Source organism: Chroicocephalus ridibundus, chromosome 1, assembly GCF_963924245.1.
Source record: "Chroicocephalus ridibundus chromosome 1, bChrRid1.1, whole genome shotgun sequence".
In the NCBI taxonomy this organism is placed as follows: Eukaryota; Metazoa; Chordata; class Aves; order Charadriiformes; family Laridae; genus Chroicocephalus; species Chroicocephalus ridibundus.
In genome coordinates, this window is record NC_086284.1 from 87,217,859 (window position 1) to 87,241,149 (window position 23,291).

Here is a 23,291-nt window from a genome sequence, read left to right on the forward strand (position 1 = left end):
CAAGTGCTTTATCTAGACTGAAAACAGCTAGTAGTATGCTTATGATTAAAATATACTCCGTGAATGTTAAACTACTGATTTTTGTGTAGCCAGGCTCACTGGCCTAAGTATGTTGCTTCAGAATGCTGAAAGCATATTATTAAGCATATTATGTATTATGTTATTATTAGCAACTTACAGTATAACTCTTTCAAAAAAACATGTCTTTTAAACATTTAGAATATGCTTGAATTGCTAGAAGAAATGCCAAATGGAGTTCCACCAGAAAAAGTGAAAAGCTATATTTACCAACTAATTAAAGCAATTCATTGGTGCCATAAGAATGATATTGTTCACAGAGGTAAGTGTGTAGTTCTCCACATGGAAATAAGCCCCACAAAGGAATTAGCTTTCTAAAGGGAAAGATGTTACAGCTTGAACTAATTTGCATTTAACATAAATATAAGCAATTGCTTTATATCAACAGAAAAAAAATAAATCAGTAAATTTGGCTGGGTCTTAAGTCTGCCGCATGACTTCAGATTGTTTTCAAAGTAAGTTCATATACATGTAAAGCTTGCTGTCTACCATCTTTGGCGTATGAATAAAGATTGTATCATATGTACAGCAAAGTGGAACTGCAGTACAAACATTGCCAAAGGAAAAGGAATTTTTTTAAACGTTTCATGGTGCTCAGTCATTTCACTTTTGAATCTCATAATAGAATATTAGTAGAAAAATAACCCAGAACTTAAAGGTTGGTCCCCTGTATTTTATTTCTGCTTAAGGCAGTTCCACACAGCTTCTATGAGTTCATCTCTGAATATTTACTGTCCCCCCCTAAACTTCACGCACTTATGGTACATATCTTGGTGTATGACTTTATCTAGTTTTATGTATATTATCCTGATTTAAGAAAAATGTAATTTGCTTTGTGGCTTTGCAAGAGTAACACTTCTAATTAATGTTTCCAATAAGTTAAAATTCTCATACAATATGCTATTTGTATTTCAGACTGATGAAACATAAGCAAAATATTTTTTTAAAATATAGTTTGAAAAATATACCGTATACAGATAACATGATACCCATATTGAAATAAAAAAATGGGCTTAAAACTACAGGGCACACTTTTTCTAAACCAATGTCAAGAGGTGATCAAGAAAATCATGATAACTGAAAATGCTGGGCACAACACACTTAACATTTTATAGGTTAACTGATTAATTAAATGTCAGTTCTTTCTATTATTTTGCAATCTGCAATATTCTGCATATTGGTTTGCTGCCCAGAAATACCTGTAAGCACCTTCTATCTTGCCATGTTTTGCTGGGAAACACTTTAAAAGACTTCAAAAGGCAGAAAATTAATTCTGCATGTTCACAAACTGAATTGCTGGAAGCTGTTTCAGCAGTTGTTCTTGTAATGCTTTGTTTATGATTGCATGAATATCTCTAAATACGTTATAATGAAATAGTATTTGTTGACAAAGTTCAAAATTAAAAAGAGAAGTTAACAGCAGATTTTTTTTCCCCCTCTCACTCTGATACTCCAGATATCAAGCCAGAGAATCTCTTAATAAGCCACAACGATGTTCTGAAGCTGTGTGACTTTGGTAAGTTAAACAAATACCTACTTCTTACCCTTTTAAAGAAAATCTCTTGCAGTGGAATTTTGCCTTATGAGAATTATACAGTGTGTACTGTTTAAAACCCATTTAGTGGTCAGAATAGATTACTTATTCAGCTTTGTGGCTAGTATTTTAATTTGAGAGATCTCTGGGCTTGATTTGCATGCCCTGTGAAATACCTGTATTAACGTGTCAATTGAAATGCTGCATTTATCTCATCCTAAATTTGACAAGGTTTTTGCTAGCAGTGTTATTGGCACTCAGCTGAGAACAATGCAGATAAGATGATTAGGAGGCTAACAAAACTGTAAGTTTCTCTGGCCTGTATATTTAAAGAAAAGATTGTTTAGTAAAGACACAATAAATTTATACTTTTTATTTGAACCACTGGCTTTCATGGACTGTTATGTATGTAGTTATAGGTCAACTTTTATTGTTGTGTTAATCAAGGAATCCTGTCCACATATGATTAATGACTGAATTGCTGTAGGACAGAGTCAAAGTTGTACGTGTAATGTTAACTTTGATGTTCCCTGATTTATCAATACCTGTTTAATGTCAGCTCTAAGGCTTTGAAGAATCAACATCCGAGCACAAGGCCCATGTGAGTAATCCCCAGAAGACAACAGGGTGGAGTGTACGCTGTTCCCACAAACTGTATTTTTTATTCTAAATGCTTACGTAAACACAGAATAAAATAATGTTCCCTCTAAAAATCTTACAGTTTGGCTTGGTAAATCAATTCCATAGTGCTACCCAAGGGCACTTTTCAGTGAGAGCAGTTTGAAAGCTGCCATTTCAAACCTCTGCAATTTTGAATGAAAAGAACTGCTAAAAAAAATAGATTGAAATAGTTTTTTAGGAACACAAAAAAGGCGTTTGTCATTCACAGTGCTGCTTATTTCTTTTAATCCTGAAGGCATTTTTTGATTAAGCATTCAGAAACATTAACCCTTCTAGGAAAAGCCTTAGGAGTTTTGGTACATATGAGTTCTTTGAAATAAGGGCAATTTATTCTGCACTGTAAGGAACCGCACAGCTCTGAGAGAACACTGGGACACTGTTATGTGGTGCCCTCCGTGCCTTGGCCTTTTCGGTATCCACAGGCTTCCTGTTGGCACTGCTGTGGCTCTGTCTGTGCCCAGGCTGCCCTGGCAGCGTTGTCCCGAGCTGTCAGGGCAGGATGTTCCCTTACCCCACATTTATTTTCAGGGCCTTGCCCCTGCAAAGCAAACTCCACTGAGACTGGCGGGGCCAGGGCTCTCCCGGGGGACGCTTTGCTCTCCCTCTACTCCTTCACCTTCCGCCCAGGGACCCAGTCGCTGCTTTGCACAGAGATTAACAACCAATTAGCAGGCAACACCTGCCCCTGACCAGTGTGTGCTCCTACTGGGGCTAAAGGCATTGCAAGGAAGAAAAGCCAGTAGGGGTGTGAATGGGTCCGGACGGCAACTGTTCACTCCCACCTCCTTCCCTGTCCATGGGGAAGAGCCTTTGCTGGCCCTTGCCCACCCTCCCACGTTTTCTGGGGGGGATGTCCCCCCTGAAAGTAACATTCACCATTAGAGTTGGCATATGCCAGCTAACAATCTTTGCGCATGCGGACTTGCATCAGCATCCTCTGTTCAACAGTGTTACAGGAAAATAAAAAGCTAGACAAATGGTACGATCTCATTTTGGACGATGGTTTTCTCACTAGATACAGATGATGTGAATTCTGTGCGCAGTGATATTCTGCTCCGTTGGCTTGCTCACGCCATATTCGCCAGCCACATTCTCTTTCTGCTTTTGGAAAAAAAACGCAATCACAGTGCACTCATGGTGCTCGGCACAGCCTCAAGGAAGGCAAACTAACTTAGGGGAATTTCTGCTGTTCTTATTGTTCATGTGGGTTATTTTGAATTTTGATCCATGTTCCAGATTTAGTTGGATTTAAAATTCCAAGCAACACTTTTAATTTGGGATCAATCTTAATTTTTTAGCCTTTTGCTAATTGACATTATTGCTAGTAGTTAGTTACAGCTAGTATAGCTGTTACTGTAAAATGTCTGTCAGAACAGTATTAGCCACAAGCATTTCCTGAACATGTACAGATTAGGATGTAAGAATTTGCTTTTTAACATGAAAAGAAGGTTGTAGGGAGGTGGGTATTGGTCTATTTTCCCAAGTAACAAGCAATAGGATGAGAGAAAACAGCCTCAAGTTGTGCCAGAGAAGGTTTAGATTAGATATTAAGAAAAATGTCTTCACTGAAAGGGTTGTGAAGCATTGGAACAGGCTGCCCAGGGAGGTGGTTGAGTCACCATCCCTGGAGGTATTTGAAAGCCGTGTAGGTGTAGTGCTGAGGGACATGGTTTAGTAGTAACTTGGCAGTGTTAGGTTTACAATGACTCGATGATCTTAAGGGTCTTTTACAACCTAAATGATTTTATGATTCTGTGATTTCATGTATGCTCTTTGCCTATCGAACTTAAATCGTGTTTTGGAACACGAGTACTTGTTACATACAACTACCACATTCCTCATGTGATAACAAATGCAAAGAAAAGGTCTGTGCATCCATCCCAATGCAGATATTGAAGTAATTAGGTGTTTCTGAATAGCCCAGTGGACAAAACAGTTTGAATAGAAAAGTTCATAAATTTCTAACAAGATAGTTCTTCGTAATCCTTGTGCCATGTGTTCCGTACATATCGTGCTAGATAAAAATGAGATTGAATGTGGTGCTTGCCTGGACACATGTTGTGTGGGTGTCATTTCTGCCAATAGAAGTGGAAAAAGAGAACGGTGCAAAATGCCGATTACAGCAGAAGCATCTGACTGTTGGAAGTAGTTAGGCTTTCTGAGTAGTGTGTTTGCTGTTTCAGCACCAGAGCTTCAAAATTACTTGTTTTAGCAATCTCCTAATCTCTGTATGGTGCATAAGCATAGAAATCGTGAAACACAGGACTGGAAAAGACCTAAAGAAATTCTCTAGTTCTTCCACCTACTCAAAGAAAGGATTAAGCATGCCTGTGTCATTCTTGACAGGTGTTTGCTTAGCTTATTCTTAAGCTTCTGAATAATGGAGGTTCCCTAGTGTTCCTAGGCACGTATTTAAGTACTTACATGTCATTAATGTTAGAATGCTTTACTTTGTGTCTAACTCAAATTTGCCTTATTTCTCTATAAGAAACTGCCAATCTTCTCCTTTTTTCCTCACACTTTTTTTCCTTGACATCTCTCCTACCGTGTTTGGAGTTGTATAAAGTCCTTTCTTGAAATCTCTTATTTCGCTTGTTCTCCTTCCTTGCATCATGACACATTTGCAAACTCTGTTGCTTTCATAGTTGCTCTCACCCAAAGCGCCTTCTGTCTTCATGTTCTAATTTGTTCCTTCTCACTGTTTGGAGTTTGGTCTAATCTTCTCCCTACTTAACTTCTCTTATTTTTGTATCAAAAAATTCTTATCAATACCTCAGCACAGTCTGGAGGAAGGAACTCCACCATGGAGGAAGCTAACTCCACCATGACAAAAAAAAAAGTATTTGTGCCCATAGAAAGGTATTATGCTTTCTCGACTTAATAATTCTGTCCGTCATCTTTCACCATGGTGTCATAGAGTCAGAGTGGTAGCGAATCCATAAAATGGTTTCTTACATCACCCAACAATATGTAGATGACACTGAAGCCTATGATGATAATTTTAATTTCTGTCTTGCCATGTTAAATCCCTGATGCACCTAGTCTGTAAAGCTGTGGGCTAATTTTTCAGACTACATTAGCTACTGATGATCTGTGGACATGGTAGCTGCTGACTGTGACCAAGTTCCAATACACTGGCCTGGAGGGAGGAGCATGCATCCTTGTCTTGTTGATTCTTCTGGTGCACAGGGGCTCATGGGCTTCCAGGCTTGTGCGTTACATTAGCACATGTGTTTATTTGCATTATGTGACAGCATCTCCCACCCGCCTCCTTGTTTGGGACTGACTTCCCACTGTTCATTTTGAGTGTCCCATTTCTTCAGTGTAGTCGCTGGTTATCTTCCTTCTCTTTTTTTAAACACATGAATGAATTTTTCACTCACAAGATTAATCAGATGGGTCATGTAACTTGAAACAGAAACAGGGCTGCCCAAGCAGTTCTAAATATAGTCATGTTTAGAAATTTACCCAAACCCAATGTTACATGTAATAAAAAAGTCCTTTCCAGCTTTTCTCCAGCAGCATCGTAATGTTCGCTCGACTTTATGGGAACAGATCAGAATTATTGTTATTTTGGGACAACTTTGAAATATCTGTTCCTCATCATACATGCCTTTTGGTTTACTAACTCTTGATGGTAGAGGTACCTTGCAAAAAGGTACAGCTGTAACCTACGCCGGTAACAAGTTTATCATTGTTTTCTCAAATCACTAGTCTAATAGTAATAATCTGCATCCAAACCTTTACTTAAACTTGGAGTAAATTAGTGTTCCACAGGGGTGAGTGGGGCTGGGCTCCTTCACACTAAGCTGCCAAATGACATATGCTTTCAGAATACTGAAAAAAAAATATTAAAAAAAATTACAACCTTACAAGCATAGTCATGTGGGAAAAGTAATCTTGGCAGCTTCTGCATAAGAACTCAGATATAAAGAAAAATGACTGTTGCATTTAAGTAGCACTTATTGATTCTGAAAATGAAATCATGCCTTATACCTCTGTGATACTTTGGAATTTTTATTCTTCATGATTTGTGCAATAATGGAAAGACTTATAGTGATTTCGCTGAAGTGAATTTTGGACCAAGTTTTAATTCCACATCCCAGTAAGAAAGCATTTTGAAAATATTTCTTCTGCATTTCAGTCCCAGAAATTTGTCTCGGTTTGAGCTCTAGTAAGGAGCTTACACATCTGGAGTCTTGCTGCTGAGATCTGTCTGTCCTGTCTCGATTCATTATTAAACATTTGTTTGAAAACAGAAAGACACTCAATACTTTTCTGAAAACAGTGCCAGCAACTGCCCTAGAGTACTTCTACATGAAGAATCCAGTAACATCATTACTCTGGTGCTCGACTGACTTTTTATAAATAGAGGATAATGAAAACAAAAATCTAAATTATTCCTACATCTGGGTTTTCCAGTATATACACTCTTCTCTCAGTCAGTGATCTTAATTATTATGCCTTAGGACAGAAGTTAAGTTTTGGTACAATCGCAAGTAAGTATACATTTTGGTTTTATTCTTAACAAAATGATGTGGAGGAGGAATTTAATTTGGAAGTGGCTTCTGATCCTAATTCATGAAGAGCCTTGTTACAAATGTGATGTAAAGCAGGTGGGAAGCTGACGTGTGTGGAGTGAGCAAAATGCAGCTATAAAGCAGTTTGGCTGCTCTGTGGTAGATGCGTGCCTGTTGTAGTTTTTGGGAGATGACTTCATTCCTTGCCAGGTCAGGGAACGAGTGTCCTTACATGAGAATAATACATAGTTTCTTGACCAGTTTAAAAAATTGAACGCAGTAAGGCTGTGGTAGTTAGGATCAATGACTGGAAGAGTCCACTCCCCATGCATATGTTACATTTCTAGCATCATGAATCTTCTTCTGCAAACAGCATCTCGGTGAAAATTAGTGGCAGTGGTTCAATAGCTTGCATGGCATACTGACAGATAACTTTTATCAATCAGTTATGATTATGGCAAAGCACCAAAAATAATCACAGACTTCTTACGTAAGTAAAGTAGTCATTAAAGCAGACATGCTGACTTTCACTGTCGTATCAATAAAAGCTTTCATGTCAGTAGACAAGCAATTGTTGGAGAAATTCTGCATTAGGGCTTGTAAACAATTTGTCTCTATTTAAATAGGTGTAACCTCTTACTGCCAAAATCAGTGGTGATATGCATACCGTATTTAAAAATTAAATTAAAAAAATTAAAATATTATAATCTCACTGTTTCATTGACAGGCTTTGCTCGTAATCTCTCTGAAGGAAGCAATGCTAACTATACAGAATATGTGGCTACCAGATGGTACCGCTCACCTGAACTCTTGCTTGGGTAAGTACATTTTGTAGAACTGCCATGATAAATCTTGACTGATTCTTTGCATTTTTTCAAGCACCTTTGATAAGATTTACTGATGGAGAACTGTGGTTGATTTAAAGGGAAGATTCAAGAGGCTTCTGGAATTTCATTAATTTTTGTTCATTTCCAGCAAGTTGGCATGAATCATTGACGTGTTGACCTGTCTTGAGCTGAGCAGTGTTTAACTGATTAAAATATAAAGCTGAATTATCACAGATGTACTTCAGATTCCACCCCCCCACCTCCCCCCTCCCGCCCCATTCCCTTGAAAAGAGGTTTCCATGGTAGTCCTGTAGCATGAAATGTTCTGTCAGCCTTGTGGTGGACATCGCATAGCAATGGCAGTGCAACCTTCAACGTGCTACACTCCTAGCTCTCTTCATCCTTTGGATCAAAACTATGATTTGGGTTTGTTTCCCAGCTGCCCTTTGCCAGCACTGCTGAAGTCTCTCAGGATGGTGCTAGCTCTTTAACTAGTCAGGAAGAATTTATTGAAGGAGGCTGTATGAATCATTTTAATAAAGCATTGAGAAGTTAGCGTTAGTAAGGAATCAGTAGCCACAGGATGAATCAAAAAAGTACTGGTCACTCCTAAGGTTCTTTAAGCAAAATGTTTCATGCTGCTGAGAAACAAGTCTTTCTTGAAAGCTTTGGTTAACACTGAACTAGATATTTCTTGAATAGGTAAGGCATTAGATAGTAATTATTCTGTCAATGAAGTCATCGCTGTATTCCCAGAGCTGTGCTAATCTTAACCAAATTGGTAGGCAGTTGCATTGTTATGTGCAGAATAGTAAGTTAAAATTGCCATTAAAAACCTCAAAGCTCAGTTTTTCATATTTTGGAGAAAACAGATATTATTAAGCTTTCAGCAAAGTGTGCGTGTGTATGTGTATATGTAAGTATTAAAAAAAACTTGGAAAGAAAGCATCAATTGTGGCCTTTTTGGTTGCACGACATTTTACTCTTTGTCTATAGTAGTAATGAGGATTTAAGGGGAAAGACATGAAAAGCTTGACAGACATAATATTAATCTGACTTGCAGTGTTAAAAACTGTTTTGTTACCAGAGGAAATTTAGCAGGAATCATGTCTGTTTGTAATGGACTAAATTTGTTTGATTACCTTGTAGAGAAAGGGAGGGAGTGTGGGTATTTAATGCATATGACTTCAACTTTGCTGGTGTATGTTTTTAATGCCAAGTTTTTCTGGCACAAAGTGATGTCCGTTTCTTGGTAATCCTTTTCTATTTCCCAGACACTCATCTTAGCCATTCCCTCTTCCCTGCGTTTACCTGCATCTAATATTCAAAAGTCTTCACAGGATTATTAAATACATATGTTTCAACAAACACAGTTTTACTTTTTCAATTTTTAAAATGTGTCCTAGAGAGGTTTCTGTTTTATGGTAGAGTTCAAGACTTAAATTTCAGGAGAGGAAAGAAATCGATGCATAATTATTCAAAAAACATACAAAATCTACTCACTTTGGAGAGCCTCAGGTAACTGTTAGTAGAGTACTCTGTACCCTTTGATGGCAAAATATTGCTGAAAGCCAGTAGATTTTAAGGCATACCAAATTACTAGATGAAAACATGTTTTGGAGAATCTAATTTGTGCACGAATAGACTATAGTACTTCTGATTTATGGTCTCTGTCCTATAGAAGTTATTTCATTTATCCAGCCACATCACTCTTGCATTGTTTGCCTGTTGTGATCTGACAAGACTGATCCTGATAGTCAGCAGAATAGGAGGCTTGAGTATGCCTTTTCAAACAAAAAAGTTGCAGTTTACTCTGCCACTGCCTTAAGAAATGGATGTTTTGTGATTTGTTTCTGTTTGACTACAGAGGAAATAGTGGAAACTTCTTAAACTGTGATTCATCTTCCTTTATTCTTGTGAGCAAGGAAAGGTAATGGTCCCTGCCTCAAAGGAGTTTTAGGCCATTCCTCAGTTGTAACTCTAGATTGTTCTCCAATGCCCCGGCCTCCATCAGCCTTTTCCCCATTTCACATTTCAGTGGAGCAACCTGCCAATTAAAGGGGTTGCAAATAAAGATGTGCTTGTTTTTCTGTCATAAGAAAGAGGTAGGTTTTTTAGTTGCACTCTCACAAACTGTTTTCCAGTAGAGGCACATAGTATCTTAAGAGCAGATCCTTGGCTTTGGAGTCTGTTCTCATCTGTGTTGCCTTTTGCAGCGTGTAGAAAAATTAGTCCTTCCTTGGCACTCAAACTTGACCTAATGGGTGGGTTGGACTAGCAGCATCACAGAAAGTACAAACATTGAGTCTCAGCAAATCCACAAGTAGACACTATGCGAGATTAGTAAGGGAATTATGAACCCACAGAGCCATTGTGGTAGCAGTACTTCAGGAGTTTTGGCATGCTCTGCTTTGCCACTGGTGATTCCTTGTCAGCAGTCTGTTCCAGTGCAGCAAACTTTGATTTTGTCATGATTGTGAAAGAACTGCAGTGTCTCATGACAGATTCTGAAAGTCAAATGGTTCTTGAAATTTTGGCGTCTTACTTCAGGAAAAAAGCTAGGACCTTTCCTAGCTTCAGCTTTTTCAGATTCTTGCACCAGGCCTCTCAGTGAGCCTGTAGTTTCACTCAGGCTATTGTCCAGCTAGAAACACTTTCTCACCTTCACCTAATTAAATCATGACAAGGGTTGCAGGGTCCTCTGGCCGAGTGTCCTCCCCATAAAGTCAAGTAACTAATCATGAGTAATCATGGGGAAAAGTCAGATATTTTTTCTTTAGTCTGAGGGTGCTGTTTCTCTAACCATCTTTAATCATCAGCATAAAGAAGGAGTGAACGGAACAGATTTAGGATGAGATTTGTCACCTACAACTTATTCCAGAAATAGGTGAGCCAGCTGTAACTTAAAAATGTCTTGAAACAGGGGTTGAGTTGTTGGATTACAAGTTTCAAAAAGAAGACACCCAGTGAAATGTGTTTTCAGTTTAGTCTTTGTTCTAGTCTTCATTCTTTTTATATGCTTTTTCTTTGACATGAGAATGATTCTCCAGTTGTTCTGATCCAAACATAAACATCCAAAAGAGATTCTTTGAATAAGTAGGATTTTTACAAAAATTTTTCACAAATTCAACAAGGAAGAACTCAAGCATACAGAAAAGGAGCTGCTTCGGTCTATAGTAGGAACAATGAAAAGCCAAAAGTATGTAATGCATTAGCTGCTGCACAGTTGAGGTAGGCAGCTAAACAAGCTTGCCGAGGAACAGAACCTTAGAGTGAAAATCAGAAAGCGTCCACAGTCTGTGTTTCTTCAATGTTTGTGCCTTTACTGAATGTTGCAGTAGTCTACTGCTCTCTTCTTATGCAAACTTCCATTCTCTACATTCCGATTTTCTGTCCTACATTTCTTACAAACCATCCTCAAGCCCATAGTCTCTCCTGACTAGCGTATCCCTATTGCCTCTTCTTCCATTAAATACCATTGTATGTAGTCTCAAGAAAAGCTGGTATAGCCCTTGCTGGTGTAACACTTACACCACTTAGTTTTGTTTCTGATTAATTCCCTACACCTCTTCATTGCTGACATGGCTTCTTTTGTCATTAGCAGTTTAAAATACCAGGTACAATCCTCCCACCACACAACATTGCTTACACACACATAGACCACCCATCAGAATTTCTCCCCAAAACCACACCTGTGGCTTTGCTCCAAACCAGGAATTATTTATTTTATGATGCTTTCGTTACTTCCTCACCTGTTTATTTTTAAGGAATAGTTTTCAGGAGCATTCTGTTTTCTCTCCAATTAAAATTTCTCTGTATGAATGCTGAAACAAAGGTTTCTTATCATTTCTGTTCTCCCGGTGGCAGACCCAGTATGCCTATCCCCCTGTTAAGCCCAATGGAAAAAGAAATGTAATGCAGAAATACAGCACAGTCATTAACCCCTGGACGGAAGGGAAGTTAGTGCTAGTTTAACTTGGAATGGTAACTGCTCCACAGTCGAAAAGATTGTATGTATGTATTGTATTCTTGTATGTAAGATTTTTCACAAAGGTAACCAGATCCTTGAGGGTAGTTGAGAATTCCTCTCCTGCCGTTTCAAGCAGTGATACATCAGGCAATCCAGAACAGAAACAGAAGGCTTGGTATTTGAGTTAGTTTCTTTAAATATTGATGTTTACTTTTCTGTGTTGTAAGGAAGCAGGCCACAGGAAATATAGCCACTAAATTGAAACAGCTTGGTAAGAAGACAGTGCCAGTAGGTAAAAAAACATTGTACATTAATTTTACAGAGCCCCTTATGGAAAGGCTGTGGATATGTGGTCTGTAGGCTGTATCCTGGGAGAGCTGAGTGACGGGCAGCCCTTGTTTCCTGGCGAGAGCGAGATTGACCAGCTCTTTACCATTCAGAAGGTGCTAGGCCCACTGCCAGCCGAGCAGATGAAGCTCTTCTACAGCAACCCACGCTTCCATGGCTTGCGGGTAAGAGAAAGCTTTGTTCTTTTTTTTTTTTTTTTTTTTTTTTTTTTTTTTAATTTACTCACATAGTATTCACACTATAGTCATTGTTGCTGTGAAGGCTCTTTTCATTTACATGGTGCGTTATCTATCGCGTGTGTTTCTGTGTAAGTATGGGATATTTAGATTATAAGTCATTCATAATACAAAGTAAAATTCTGATTACACCAGTATTGAGGTTTATAAGTATGTTTGGTTTACTGTTAAAAGTTGATTAAAGATTTTCTTTCATTTCTTTGACTTTTCTTGGCATGCAAGTGTGCATTTATACCTAGTTTAGCATTACCCTGCCAGGTTTGCTCTGTGAAGTTTAGTGGCATAACTCTGTCAGTTCAGAGTGTGGAAAATTCATGCCTGCTGTCTTCAGGCTACTATGTTGGGAAGATCTGGGCCATAGATGCTGTTATGATGGCAGAAGAGTTTTTTGCCTTTTGACTTATATTCCTGGGGAGATGTCATAAGCAACGTGAGTAAAAAAGCTCTTCCTACTGATAGCATCGTTCCCCTTTCAGGGGTTTGCCAATACCATGTAATGACAGAGACTCACTAGAGTGGAGAAGCTGCTCAAGTTGGGATGCACAATATAGCAAAATGCCAGAAGCAATATATAATAGCTCTGTTGTCTTTAACAATACCTGGTCAGTGATTGTACTCATGTTTCCTTATAACTCAGATTTGGTTGTCATTTTTTATTAATGAATGTTGGTTAGAAAGGTGAATTTATGATCTTGATAAATGCTTTGAAATCATTAGTGTAAAATCCTATGAAGAGACACATGAAGTTTTTAGGAGACTTGATCTGTGCTAAAGACTTGAGATTTGACTTTTACTCTGTAAAAGACAAAATTTAGAGAATGGGAAAGAAGGCGAACCTAGTTGTCTTAAAACATGTTAAAGGTTGCCATAAATTAGCTGATATGGTGATAAGACAAGAAATACTTGGCTTAAGGTGTTAGGATAATCATTTTAGCTACAAGGATAGCTAATTCCTAAGAGGTTTCGTTGAAGTTTGTAGACCTTCCATCAGTGGAGGGTTTTAAGAAAACGATTAGACAAGCATTTCTTGCAAGGTCTTATGTGTATTTAATGCTGTTTAGAACAGTGGGCTGGATGAGATTTTTCTATTTAAAAAAATTGTACTCCTTTTCAGGAAAGCAATGATTTAAAAGTTGTAAGCAAAATAAACTGCCTCTTCAACGTTATTTTACAGCAGTTCTAGTTTTGCAGTGTAATCTTATTTGGATAAATGGCCTGTAATGTCTTAGGATGAGAATGAAGTATCTTTTGTTTTGTAGCTTTAAAATACAATAATTCCAGAAGACAGCATAGACCTAATATGATTAGCACAGGGTTCAGAGTTACGAGTCTCTGTTCTCATCCTGGATCAATGGTTTATTACTTGGCAGACATGTTGCTGCTGCCTTAGCTCCATCTGTAAAGTCAGGATACTAATGATAGAGAGTTGTTTTTGAATACTGAAGGGAAGTCTGAATAATGGCTTAAACATAAAAAATACTACAAAAAATGTTGGTTTGAAATGTGATACTCATTAGTTGATTCATGGGAAAAAATTATTCCATGCTATAAGACAACCTTAAAAGTACACTTTTTTCTGAATGTAGCATAGTGGAAGATTTTCTGTTGCATAGCAGATAGAAGGTATGCTGTGATCATGCAAACTATTATTTACAAGCTGGATCTGGTGCTGTGTGTTCACAAGATAGAAACTAGCCCATGTTATGGAATTGTTTATCCATATGTTTAGGCTTTGGGAATTTCTACATTACTGTGAGTTACGGTACTGTAGCACAGGATTTAAAAAATTCTAATATGAACACTCCAGCACCACAGGGACACGTATACAGATGCACTTTTGCATACTTTCTGTCTTTGCTGCCTGCTTATTTCCTCCACGCATATATATATAGATAGATACACACAGTTTTCGTCACTTCCGAGGCTTAGGTAGTATTTAGTGATCTCTTTTCAGTCCTTTTGAAGAAGAAATCATCCATGGTATGTTGAAGGCCCGAGGAAATAAAATAATACAGAATCAGAAAGTACCAATAGGCTCATGTCTTTATGGAAAATTTAAGTGGTAATGTATGGCTGTAAGTATTGTTCTACAAATAAGTTATAAATAGGCTGGAGAATTTGAACAATCCCAGTGAGTAGCCATCTCATATTACTGCTTTGCATGGCTGCAGCGTATTTTCATGTTTCTCTAATCATTACAGATGTAAAATTTTCTTTATGGTGGTCATTCTAGATGAAGACAAGAATATTTTGCCATTTGGTTCATGTAAAAAGTGGAAGAAGCGTGGAAGCCTTGGTTCACTTAGGTTACTGTCTAATATCAACATAGCAGACTTGGACTTAAAAAAATTCTCAATTATTAGTAAACCACTTCAGAAGAAAGCAAAGTAAAAAGAAAAATACAGAGACTATTTAGGAACAAACGCATTCAAACTATTGTGTTCTTTCATTTTCCTTCAAAGCTCATGTAATGTAATTTATGAAAAGTAATGCCAGTAAAAATGATGGGTAGCAATTCATAGTGGTCTAACACTTATGCACATACGGTGCGTATGCAATGCATTCGGCTTCCAAATAAAATGCGGTTTTGGAAATGGTTGGTTGTACTGGCTTGCTCTTTAAAGCATAGGTTTGAAGCTAGGATTTAATCTGAGGAAGGTGAACATGTAAATATATGCACCTAACTGTAACAACCACTAGATGTGAGAGCTGAAAAATATACAAGTGAAAGTAAAGGAATAAAAGTCTTTAAGACTTAATGTTCATTGAAATTTTTGACCAAACATATAGTTCTGATATGCTTTTATACTGTAGCAAAATTCCACTCAAAATGTTCGTTTATCTTTGTGCTTATTTTTTGTTGCTGTTGTCTGTCTTAATTACTGGCTCGAATTTTATTGTTTTCTTGTATTTTCATTGATTTTTAAACTATAGCTCAATAATGTATGTGGGTATAGTTTATGTATCACTTGAGCCCATTTAGACATATAGTGGTGACTTTTAAGTACCAGTAGATGAGAACGTTGCATGCTTCCTATTGTCAGTATTCTTGTTTTGATGTGTTAGCTTAAGAGGACTTTTTAGAAAATACATACAGTGTGGGTGGGATCAAGCCAGGCTACAACTGAAACACTTGAATAGTATTAGGCAAACTCCACAACTCTGGGAACTGCTAACAGTGTCTGGAGCTCAATTGTGTAGTTTTGGATAAACTGGGATTAATGCCGATAGGCTGGTTGCTTGTTGTTTTGGTTTGGTTTGTGTTTGGTTTTGGTTTTTTTCCAGAGGCTTCTCTGGAATTCAAATGTGTAATTTTCTCTAAAATCAGCGTAAGTTAGATCCATGAGGTTTTTTTATGCCTCTGTTGGAAATCTGGACTTAATTTCTAATTCTGCAAACACTGGCATTTATGTTTAGTTTTTAAATTTGAAGTTACCTCACTGAAATCAGTTTATCTATTTGTTTGCTGTCAGTTTAACGCATGCCGCAGCCTGGAAATGGATCACTGTTGTCTGTTTCTTTTCAACTTATTGTACTTGATGTTACATTATAGCAATGAAATATTGAGCAAATCTTCTTTCATTTGATAAAAAGAAAAGATTCTGTCTTCATTTTATTTGACTCTTGTCTTGTTTACAAGGCAAACAAAAAAAACCCAATTCTGTGCTTTATTTTTCCTTTCTTCGAATCATCCCTACCGGTCCTGTTCTGCTTGCCAGACAGGGCTAGTTTCAAACACTACCTTTATCAGGTTTTGTCCAGACTCTAGTTGACAAAAGATGCCCTTCAGCAGTGTGCACTACTCATGGCATTGCCAGTTCTTACTACAGCATGACCACAGGAGCGATCTTGAACCTTAAACCTTTCAGTTTTTGATGTTTTTCACTAAAAACGTTTTGGAATTGTCTGTTAATCTTTGGTGTTCAATTAGTACAGTATTTGCACTCCCAAAATTATCTCAAAGCTATTTTTAATCCCTTTTTTAAATATATATTACTTATGTTATTTCTGCATCTATTTTAAACCTCCCACCTCTTGTCAATCATAATGCCACAAAAACATTTATAAATCTAAGTTGATTATTACTCATTTGACAGAGGCTCCTTGACTGCCCTACTAATCAAGAATACTTTCTTTGATTGACTAGATGCATATCATACATCAACAGTTATTTGTTTCATTATAACGTTTTGTAATATTTCATAAACCACTAACTTTTCAGTGCATATGATTCCCATTAATTAGGTGTCTTTATTTACTGTGTAGTTGCTATTTTTTGAAACATTGTATTCATGTAGACCTTGTTTACATTCTCAGTATATTTATGCTATATTATTTTTACAGTTTCCAGCAGTCAACCATCCACAGTCTTTAGAGAGAAGATACTTGGGAATTTTAAGTGGTGTATTGCTTGATCTTATGAAGGTAGGAAAATGTATTTTATTTTCTGTCTGTAATATGATGGGAAGTTATTTGTTGTTTCCTCATATAATACATCTTAGAAGTACTTGTGAAATTCCTTTTGAGATATTTTGATATCACCATGGTTTGTAGCAAGGCTTGATATTTCCTAGGAATTAGGAAAACATCCGTTGCAAATGCCTGGAGAGTCTATTCAAATTTGACTGGTTTGATAAGCAATACGTAGTCCAGACGAAAGAATCACCATTGTTTGCAGCAATATGCATTCACATTGACATACATTCAGATGCACAGGTTACCTTAGTAATGCTGGAGTATGAGCTCTCAACCCGTAATAAATTTAGATAAATCCACAGAGTATTAGGCTAACCTGAGTTGTTCATTTGTTGTTGGATAAGCATGAGGATGTCAACAGTTGTCAAAGACAAAGTTGATGCACAGTTTTGTGTTTTTTTTGTTTTTGTTTTTTTTTTGTTGTTGTTTTTTTACCTGAGCCCTTAATCTCCTTGCTATCACACACATCTACACAACATGGATGTTAAGTTACTCTTCAGTCCTCTTTTGGAACAATTCAGCTAGTTAACCATCGCCAAACTAGGATATGGGCCTGAGGTAGTTTCTTACAGGGGATCAGGAGAAGCTGGCTCTCCTCAAAATGGCCAGATGCTGTCAAGTACTGTGCTATGCATTTGTGCCATGTCCGTGGGTATGCACCACATCTTGTTGTCCTTATTACTGTACTATAAAAACATCACTGTGGTAAGCTGCAGTACAAGCCTCCCGTTATTTCATCCACAGTAAACTGAAAAAAAAAAAAAAGTCAGTGTCAAAAATTAGGTTTAGAATCACAGGGGTACCACCTAAGAATTAAAGGTGAGCTGGGACAAATATGAAGTGTGGATATGGCTAATCAACTCTAAATGAATCATGTGGTCCCAAGCCCATCTGTGCCAGTTTTCTTGGAAACCAGAGGTCATCTGCTTTGGGGGTATACTTTGGTGTTTACTTGTTTCTAGCAGTATTGATGTAGCCAGCAGAAGTCCACAAAATTTGCTCTACTCTTTTTTTTCTTGAACACCACCCATTCAAATCGCTTTCATTTAATCTCCCTGCCTTATGAAGAAAGTCAGCATAGCTTTTATCTTGGTTTCACGGAGTCCACAAAATTAGATACCTTGGTGCATCTAATTACTTGTTTTGGTATTATACATTCTCCTCTATTTTCTAATTCACAGAAGCTTTTTTCTGGTGTCGTAGTTAGCTGTAGCTCAAGCTGTAGTAGCATATGTTACAGAACAGCTATTTCAAGATCATTCTTCAGACCATTGTTACATCTGCTGGGGTGGGGTTTATTTTCATTTTGCCCTAATTTTTATGTTATATCTCAATGTCTTTTGCATTCTTTTGGTGTGATTTAAAAGTTATGAAGTTGTGAAATGAAGCCCTTGAATTTTAGGGAAACACAGGTTTCCAAATAATTCCATTTGACTTCAAATAATTCTTTTCAACTTTTCTGTCTGTATTTCTCCCTACACGGTGAGAAAGGTCTGGGATTCTGTAGAGACAATGTTTTGTGTTTGGCCTACATTACTTAATTCAGGAGTTGGAAAGTTGTTAAAAAATGAGCAAAAGACTACAAGAAGAGAACAGAAGGGACTTGTGGTTAAGTTGCATGCTACAAATGCTGCACATACTTTGCTGTATGCCTTTCTCTTCTCCAGATGCTGGACAGTCTGTCACGTGTCCACGCTTAGTCTGTTCCTCATTATCTGCATTCCCAGGGACCTCAGGTCTGATGACTAGATTAGTGAATAACCCACACATCATCTTAAGCCAGCTAAAGTAGTGAGTTCTTGATATGTCTCTATTTAGAGAGCATTTCTGGACTAGATTAATGAAGAGACATCCATTTGGGCCCATTGCTTTGTTGCTTCTCTCCTCCCCTCTCCTTCATAGATCATGCTGTTTTGCAAGTCTCCATTTGTGAGTTGGGAGATGGTTTTGCATGTGATGACTTGGGCAAAAAAGACGTTGAGTATTTCAGTCTTTTTCATATCATCTGTCCTTCAGCTTGCTCCCCCGTTCAGCAGCAGACATGCATTTTCTCTACTTCTTACACACTCCCATTTTGCATTTTTGTTTATTAAGGAACTCCTTGTTTGGCCAACCTGACCTTATGCAAAATTTAGTTGTCTTCTGTGCAGTAAGATGCTTTGTTCCTCAACTCTCAAGAAATTTTCTTTAAAAATCAAGTGGCTCCTGGACACTTTTCCTCTGATCACATTTTTTCAGGAGATTCTTCCCAGTGATGCCCTAAAGAAGCTGAAGTCTGCTCTCCTGAAGTCCTGCGTCCTGATGCTTACCTTCCCACCCTTCTTTTGAATCCTAACTGTCATCATCTCATGGTTGCTACAGCTCAGGCTGTCTTCTCTGATCAGATTTGTCACCAGTACTTTATGGTTGGTGAGCTGCAGGTCAAGTAGAGTGAAGTCCTACCCTTGGCTGATTTGTCTCTCCAGCAGCTGCACTAGGAAGCTGCCACCAACATAATCTAGAAATGTCCTGGATCATCTACAGTTGAAGTCTGCCATGAGGTTGAGGGCCTGTGATCAGGAGACTTCTGCTTCTTGTTGTAGAGAGTTGTCCTCTTCATCTTCTTCATGCTCTTCAATGCATGGTTGGAAGTGCAGGGATCCTGTGAAGGGAAAACTAGTTTGTGGTCAAGTGGCTGAATACTAAGTTAATGCATATTCAGATATGCATTGTGTGCATGTGTGTGTAGACATGCATATATACACACAGAGTTGTTCTCTATTCAACGTACATAACACTTAAAAAAATAGCTATTATTTTTACTTAATAGCCATTCAAACTTTTATCCATGCTGACAGTCATGTATGGTCAAATATACCAAGATAAGTTTTGTATTGCCCTGTTCCTGCAAGAAACCTTTCAAACTTATCAAAATACCAAATCTCCTGGTTTTTGATTTTGTGATTAAATGTTTTCTACATGTCAGAGAATGTCTTTGTTTAGAATACAGCAGATCTAACAGAATTGTAAGTCAAAGGTTATTCTGAGTGCATTGTAAACAGTTTAGATGATTCTTTGAAAATATGGGTGGACTTGAACACTAGAAGTAAAAAACAGAATTCTTATTATATTTGTATATTTTAAAAAATACTAGCTTTAAAACCTTTTTTTTTAATAAGAATGTTCCCATATGCTGCTTCTGTTTGTTTGTAAAGCCTGTCTCATTGTAGCATTTTATTATTGGTAACTTTAATATTTTTCATTCTAAACATTGTTGTACAGTATATCCTGAAAAATATTTTTAAAATACATATACGTATTTTAAACATACTTAAGCACACACATATAAATATATATATGTGTATGTATATTCATTATATACATTTAGCACATATATGTGTCATAAAAAGCAAGGCTGAGGCCTTCCATCTCTTAAGTAGAACATAGGTTTTGTAAGTGTTTATTTTGTATCATATGTAGTTTAATGCAACATGAAATTATTCTAGTGGTTTCATCTAATCACAGAAACTCGGGAGATTAAAAAAGTTCTTTATTTTCTTTATTTTGCATTTTTAATAATGCAAATGCAGATACTAACATTTAAACTTTGGGATTTGTTTTCCAAAGAACTTACTGAAGTTAGATCCAGCAGATAGATATTTGACAGAACAATGTTTGAACCATCCTTCGTTTCAAACCCAAAGACTCTTGGATCGCTGTGGAAGCTCACCTTCACGGTCAGCTAAGAGAAAACCTTACCACGTAGACAGCAACACGTTGTCTAACAGGTAAATGTAGTCATGTCACCGTCATCACCGACATTTGCTTTGCCAATGAGTGAGTTGCTATCATGCTTACATACAACATTGCTTACAAGAAGGGAAAAGTTGTTGTTTGACAGTTTAGGCACATTGAGACACACATACTGCTCCACGTTGCCAGCCGTGTTTTTCTTTATCTCTTTTTGTGAGATTGAAAACATTACTCCTCATTTTAAGCTTTGTGATGATGACATTTACAATCTATACTTTTTTGGCGATAGACACCAAAAAGTTTTAGCTGCCCTAATAGATATTTAGGAGAGAAGTTTTACCATTAGAGATGTGTCATCAGAAAGGAAAACCTAGATGCATGGGAAACTTCTTGTCTAATACAAAGGCTTGCCTAGCCACTTGATTTAAAATTACTAGGTTCCTTATATCCCTATGTTTTTAAAAAATGTACTACCTTTTAACTAAAAAATATTTTAAACTGGCATTAAAATTGCTAAATTTCTAGAAACTGTAATAGAGTACATAATTAGATCACTGAAAGTGGGTAGTATGAAAATCCTAGAGTATAAAAATGGCTAGCGTTATCCGATTATAATTAGCAACAAGATCAACAAAGGTGCAGACTCATCTGTACAGTGAGCTCTCACTTTAACCCTTATTAGTATATCTGAGTTACGTTATCACAGATTTGATACAAAAATAAGTTAACTCTTTATGGCCAGCCTGGGTCCATCAAGGTTAACAAGTACAACTGCAGCACTGCAGTCATGGCTAGTTTGCAGTGCCAGCATAAGTCCAGAAGCAGAACCGGTTTTATGCCAGAAAACCTGAGATAATAAATCCCGCTCAAATAAATTCAAGCTGAGTGTTTGCAGAACCAACTCATATCTCGGTCCCCTAATCCCAAAACCAGGAGAGCTGGAGAGTAGAGTAGAGGTTAAGGATATCACCAAGTAGCTCTGCACCCAAGTCAGTCTGGTTGCAGAGCATTTTGGGTGCAGCTTTGGGGATGAGTTGGTGTGCCAAGAACTGGGATAGTGCCAAGTTCCGCAAAAAGCTGGGGTTCCTGTGGCAAACCTGGGTTTGATGTTATGAGGGGCTTGCTCTGCTGCACTGAGCTGAGGCTCACTCCATCTGGATGTCTTTACCAGCACAGTATCTTCTTTTCCCCCTCCTCTCTCCTCCCCTCCCCCTTTAAATCAGACATAGGTGGCCTGGAGCATTGATTGTATCTGATTTTTTTGACAGTGCTGACATACATTATTGTTCTATCTTCATTTTGATATGCCAGGTGTATTTAAGATTTTCTTCAATGGATATACAGCTAATTTTCATAATGTAGTGCTTACATTATTGATGTGCACATATATTACTCACACACATGCATAAATGTGTAAATGTATGTTGGAATTTCTATGATTGGATTTTATATCTTCATTTTTTTGTCAGCAAAATCCATTAACCAAAGCTGAGTTTGTCCGTCAGGATTTAAGCAGCAAGAAACAACAATGTACCAACACTTGCATGTCGGTTATTTTAGTGGAGCTCCTGATGCCTAGTTGGCAGTATTTGATCTTACTGCAGTTAAATTTTGTGGTTTTAAATGGCAACTCCCTTCTGAAATGAGTGTACTTTTGTTGAAGTTACTAATACATGAATATGTAATGTGGTATATTAATGCTTCTTTATGCATTTTAACGTAGAAATCAAGCCAGCAAAAGTTCTGCTTTGCAGTCACACCACAGATCAAACAGCAAGGATATACAGACACTAGGGGTTGGCGGGCCAAGAGAAGAGGGTCTTCCAGCAAATGAAAGCTTTTTAAATGGAAACCTTCCTGGAGCTGCACACAGTCCAATGCATACAAAAAAATCAAGCAACACACCTGGATCTGGCAACAAGGATCTAGCCAATAATAATATGCCACATCTTCTCAGCCCAAAGGAAGCAAAGGCAAAAACAGAATTTGATTTTAACGTGGACCCAAAAAGTTCCGATGGTCCAGGCACAAAGTACCTAAAGTCGAACACCAGATCTCAGCAGAACCGGCACTCATTTATGGAAACTTCTCAAAGCAAAACTGGGACACTGCAACCTGGCGATAAGCACAGTCGCCACAGCTATATCGATACTATCCCACAGTCTTCTAAGAGTCCTTCTTATCGGACAAAGTCAAAGAGCCATGGGGTTCTGACAGACTCGAAATCCGTGGGCAACCTTTCTGAGGCCAGGGCCCAAGCTGCAGAACCAAACAGCAGTAGATATTTTCCATCCAGCTGTATGGACTTGAACTCTCCTACCAGTCCAACTGCTCCCCGCCACAGTGATAACAGAACTTTGCTCAGTCCGTCGGGGAGGAATAACCGCAGCGAGGGTACCCTGGATGCCCGAAGACCATCGACAAGACACTCCAAAACAATGGAGGAGTTAAAACTTCCAGATCACATGGATGGAAGCCATTCCCACTCTCTGTCTGCTCCACACGAATCTTTTTCCTATGGTCTAGGTTATACCAGTCCTTTCTCTTCACAGCAGCGCCCTCATAGACACTCTATGTATGTGAGCCGGGACAGAGTGAGGTCAAAGGGCTCAGAGGGTGGCTTAAGCATAGGGCAAGGGATGGCAGCCAGAGCAAACAGCCTGCAACTGTTATCTCCACAGGTGCAGCATAAGTCACTCACAAGATCTGTTGGCTCCTCACGAGAAGACTGTACAGAAGATACTAATAGGGTTAGTTCAAAATATTGCTATTATGGAAGGCTTGCCTTCCTGTCTTTACTTCATGTGGGGACAGTGTCCTGCTTTCTCTCTTCTGTTTGTTTGTTTGCAGTTATTTGTTTATTTGTCCTCTTGTAAGGCAAGGGATATT

The 23,291-nt window shown here is 37.9% G+C and overlaps 1 protein-coding gene across 4 annotated transcripts in view; it reads left to right on the plus strand.

Moving 5' to 3' along the window:
- CDKL5 (cyclin dependent kinase like 5) overlaps positions 1 to 23,291 on the plus strand; it is a 132,032-nt gene that overhangs the window by 81,785 nt on the left and 26,956 nt on the right. For all 4 annotated transcript variants that reach the window (XM_063342554.1, XM_063342545.1, XM_063342570.1 and 1 more), the window contains 7 exons: positions 220 to 340; positions 1,535 to 1,594; positions 7,541 to 7,631; positions 11,933 to 12,122; positions 16,539 to 16,619; positions 20,277 to 20,437; positions 22,126 to 23,152. In XM_063342554.1, the coding sequence (XP_063198624.1) occupies positions 220 to 340; positions 1,535 to 1,594; positions 7,541 to 7,631; positions 11,933 to 12,122; positions 16,539 to 16,619; positions 20,277 to 20,437; positions 22,126 to 23,152 (1,731 nt within the window). The remainder of the gene's footprint in view (positions 1 to 219; positions 341 to 1,534; positions 1,595 to 7,540; positions 7,632 to 11,932; positions 12,123 to 16,538; positions 16,620 to 20,276; positions 20,438 to 22,125; positions 23,153 to 23,291) is intronic.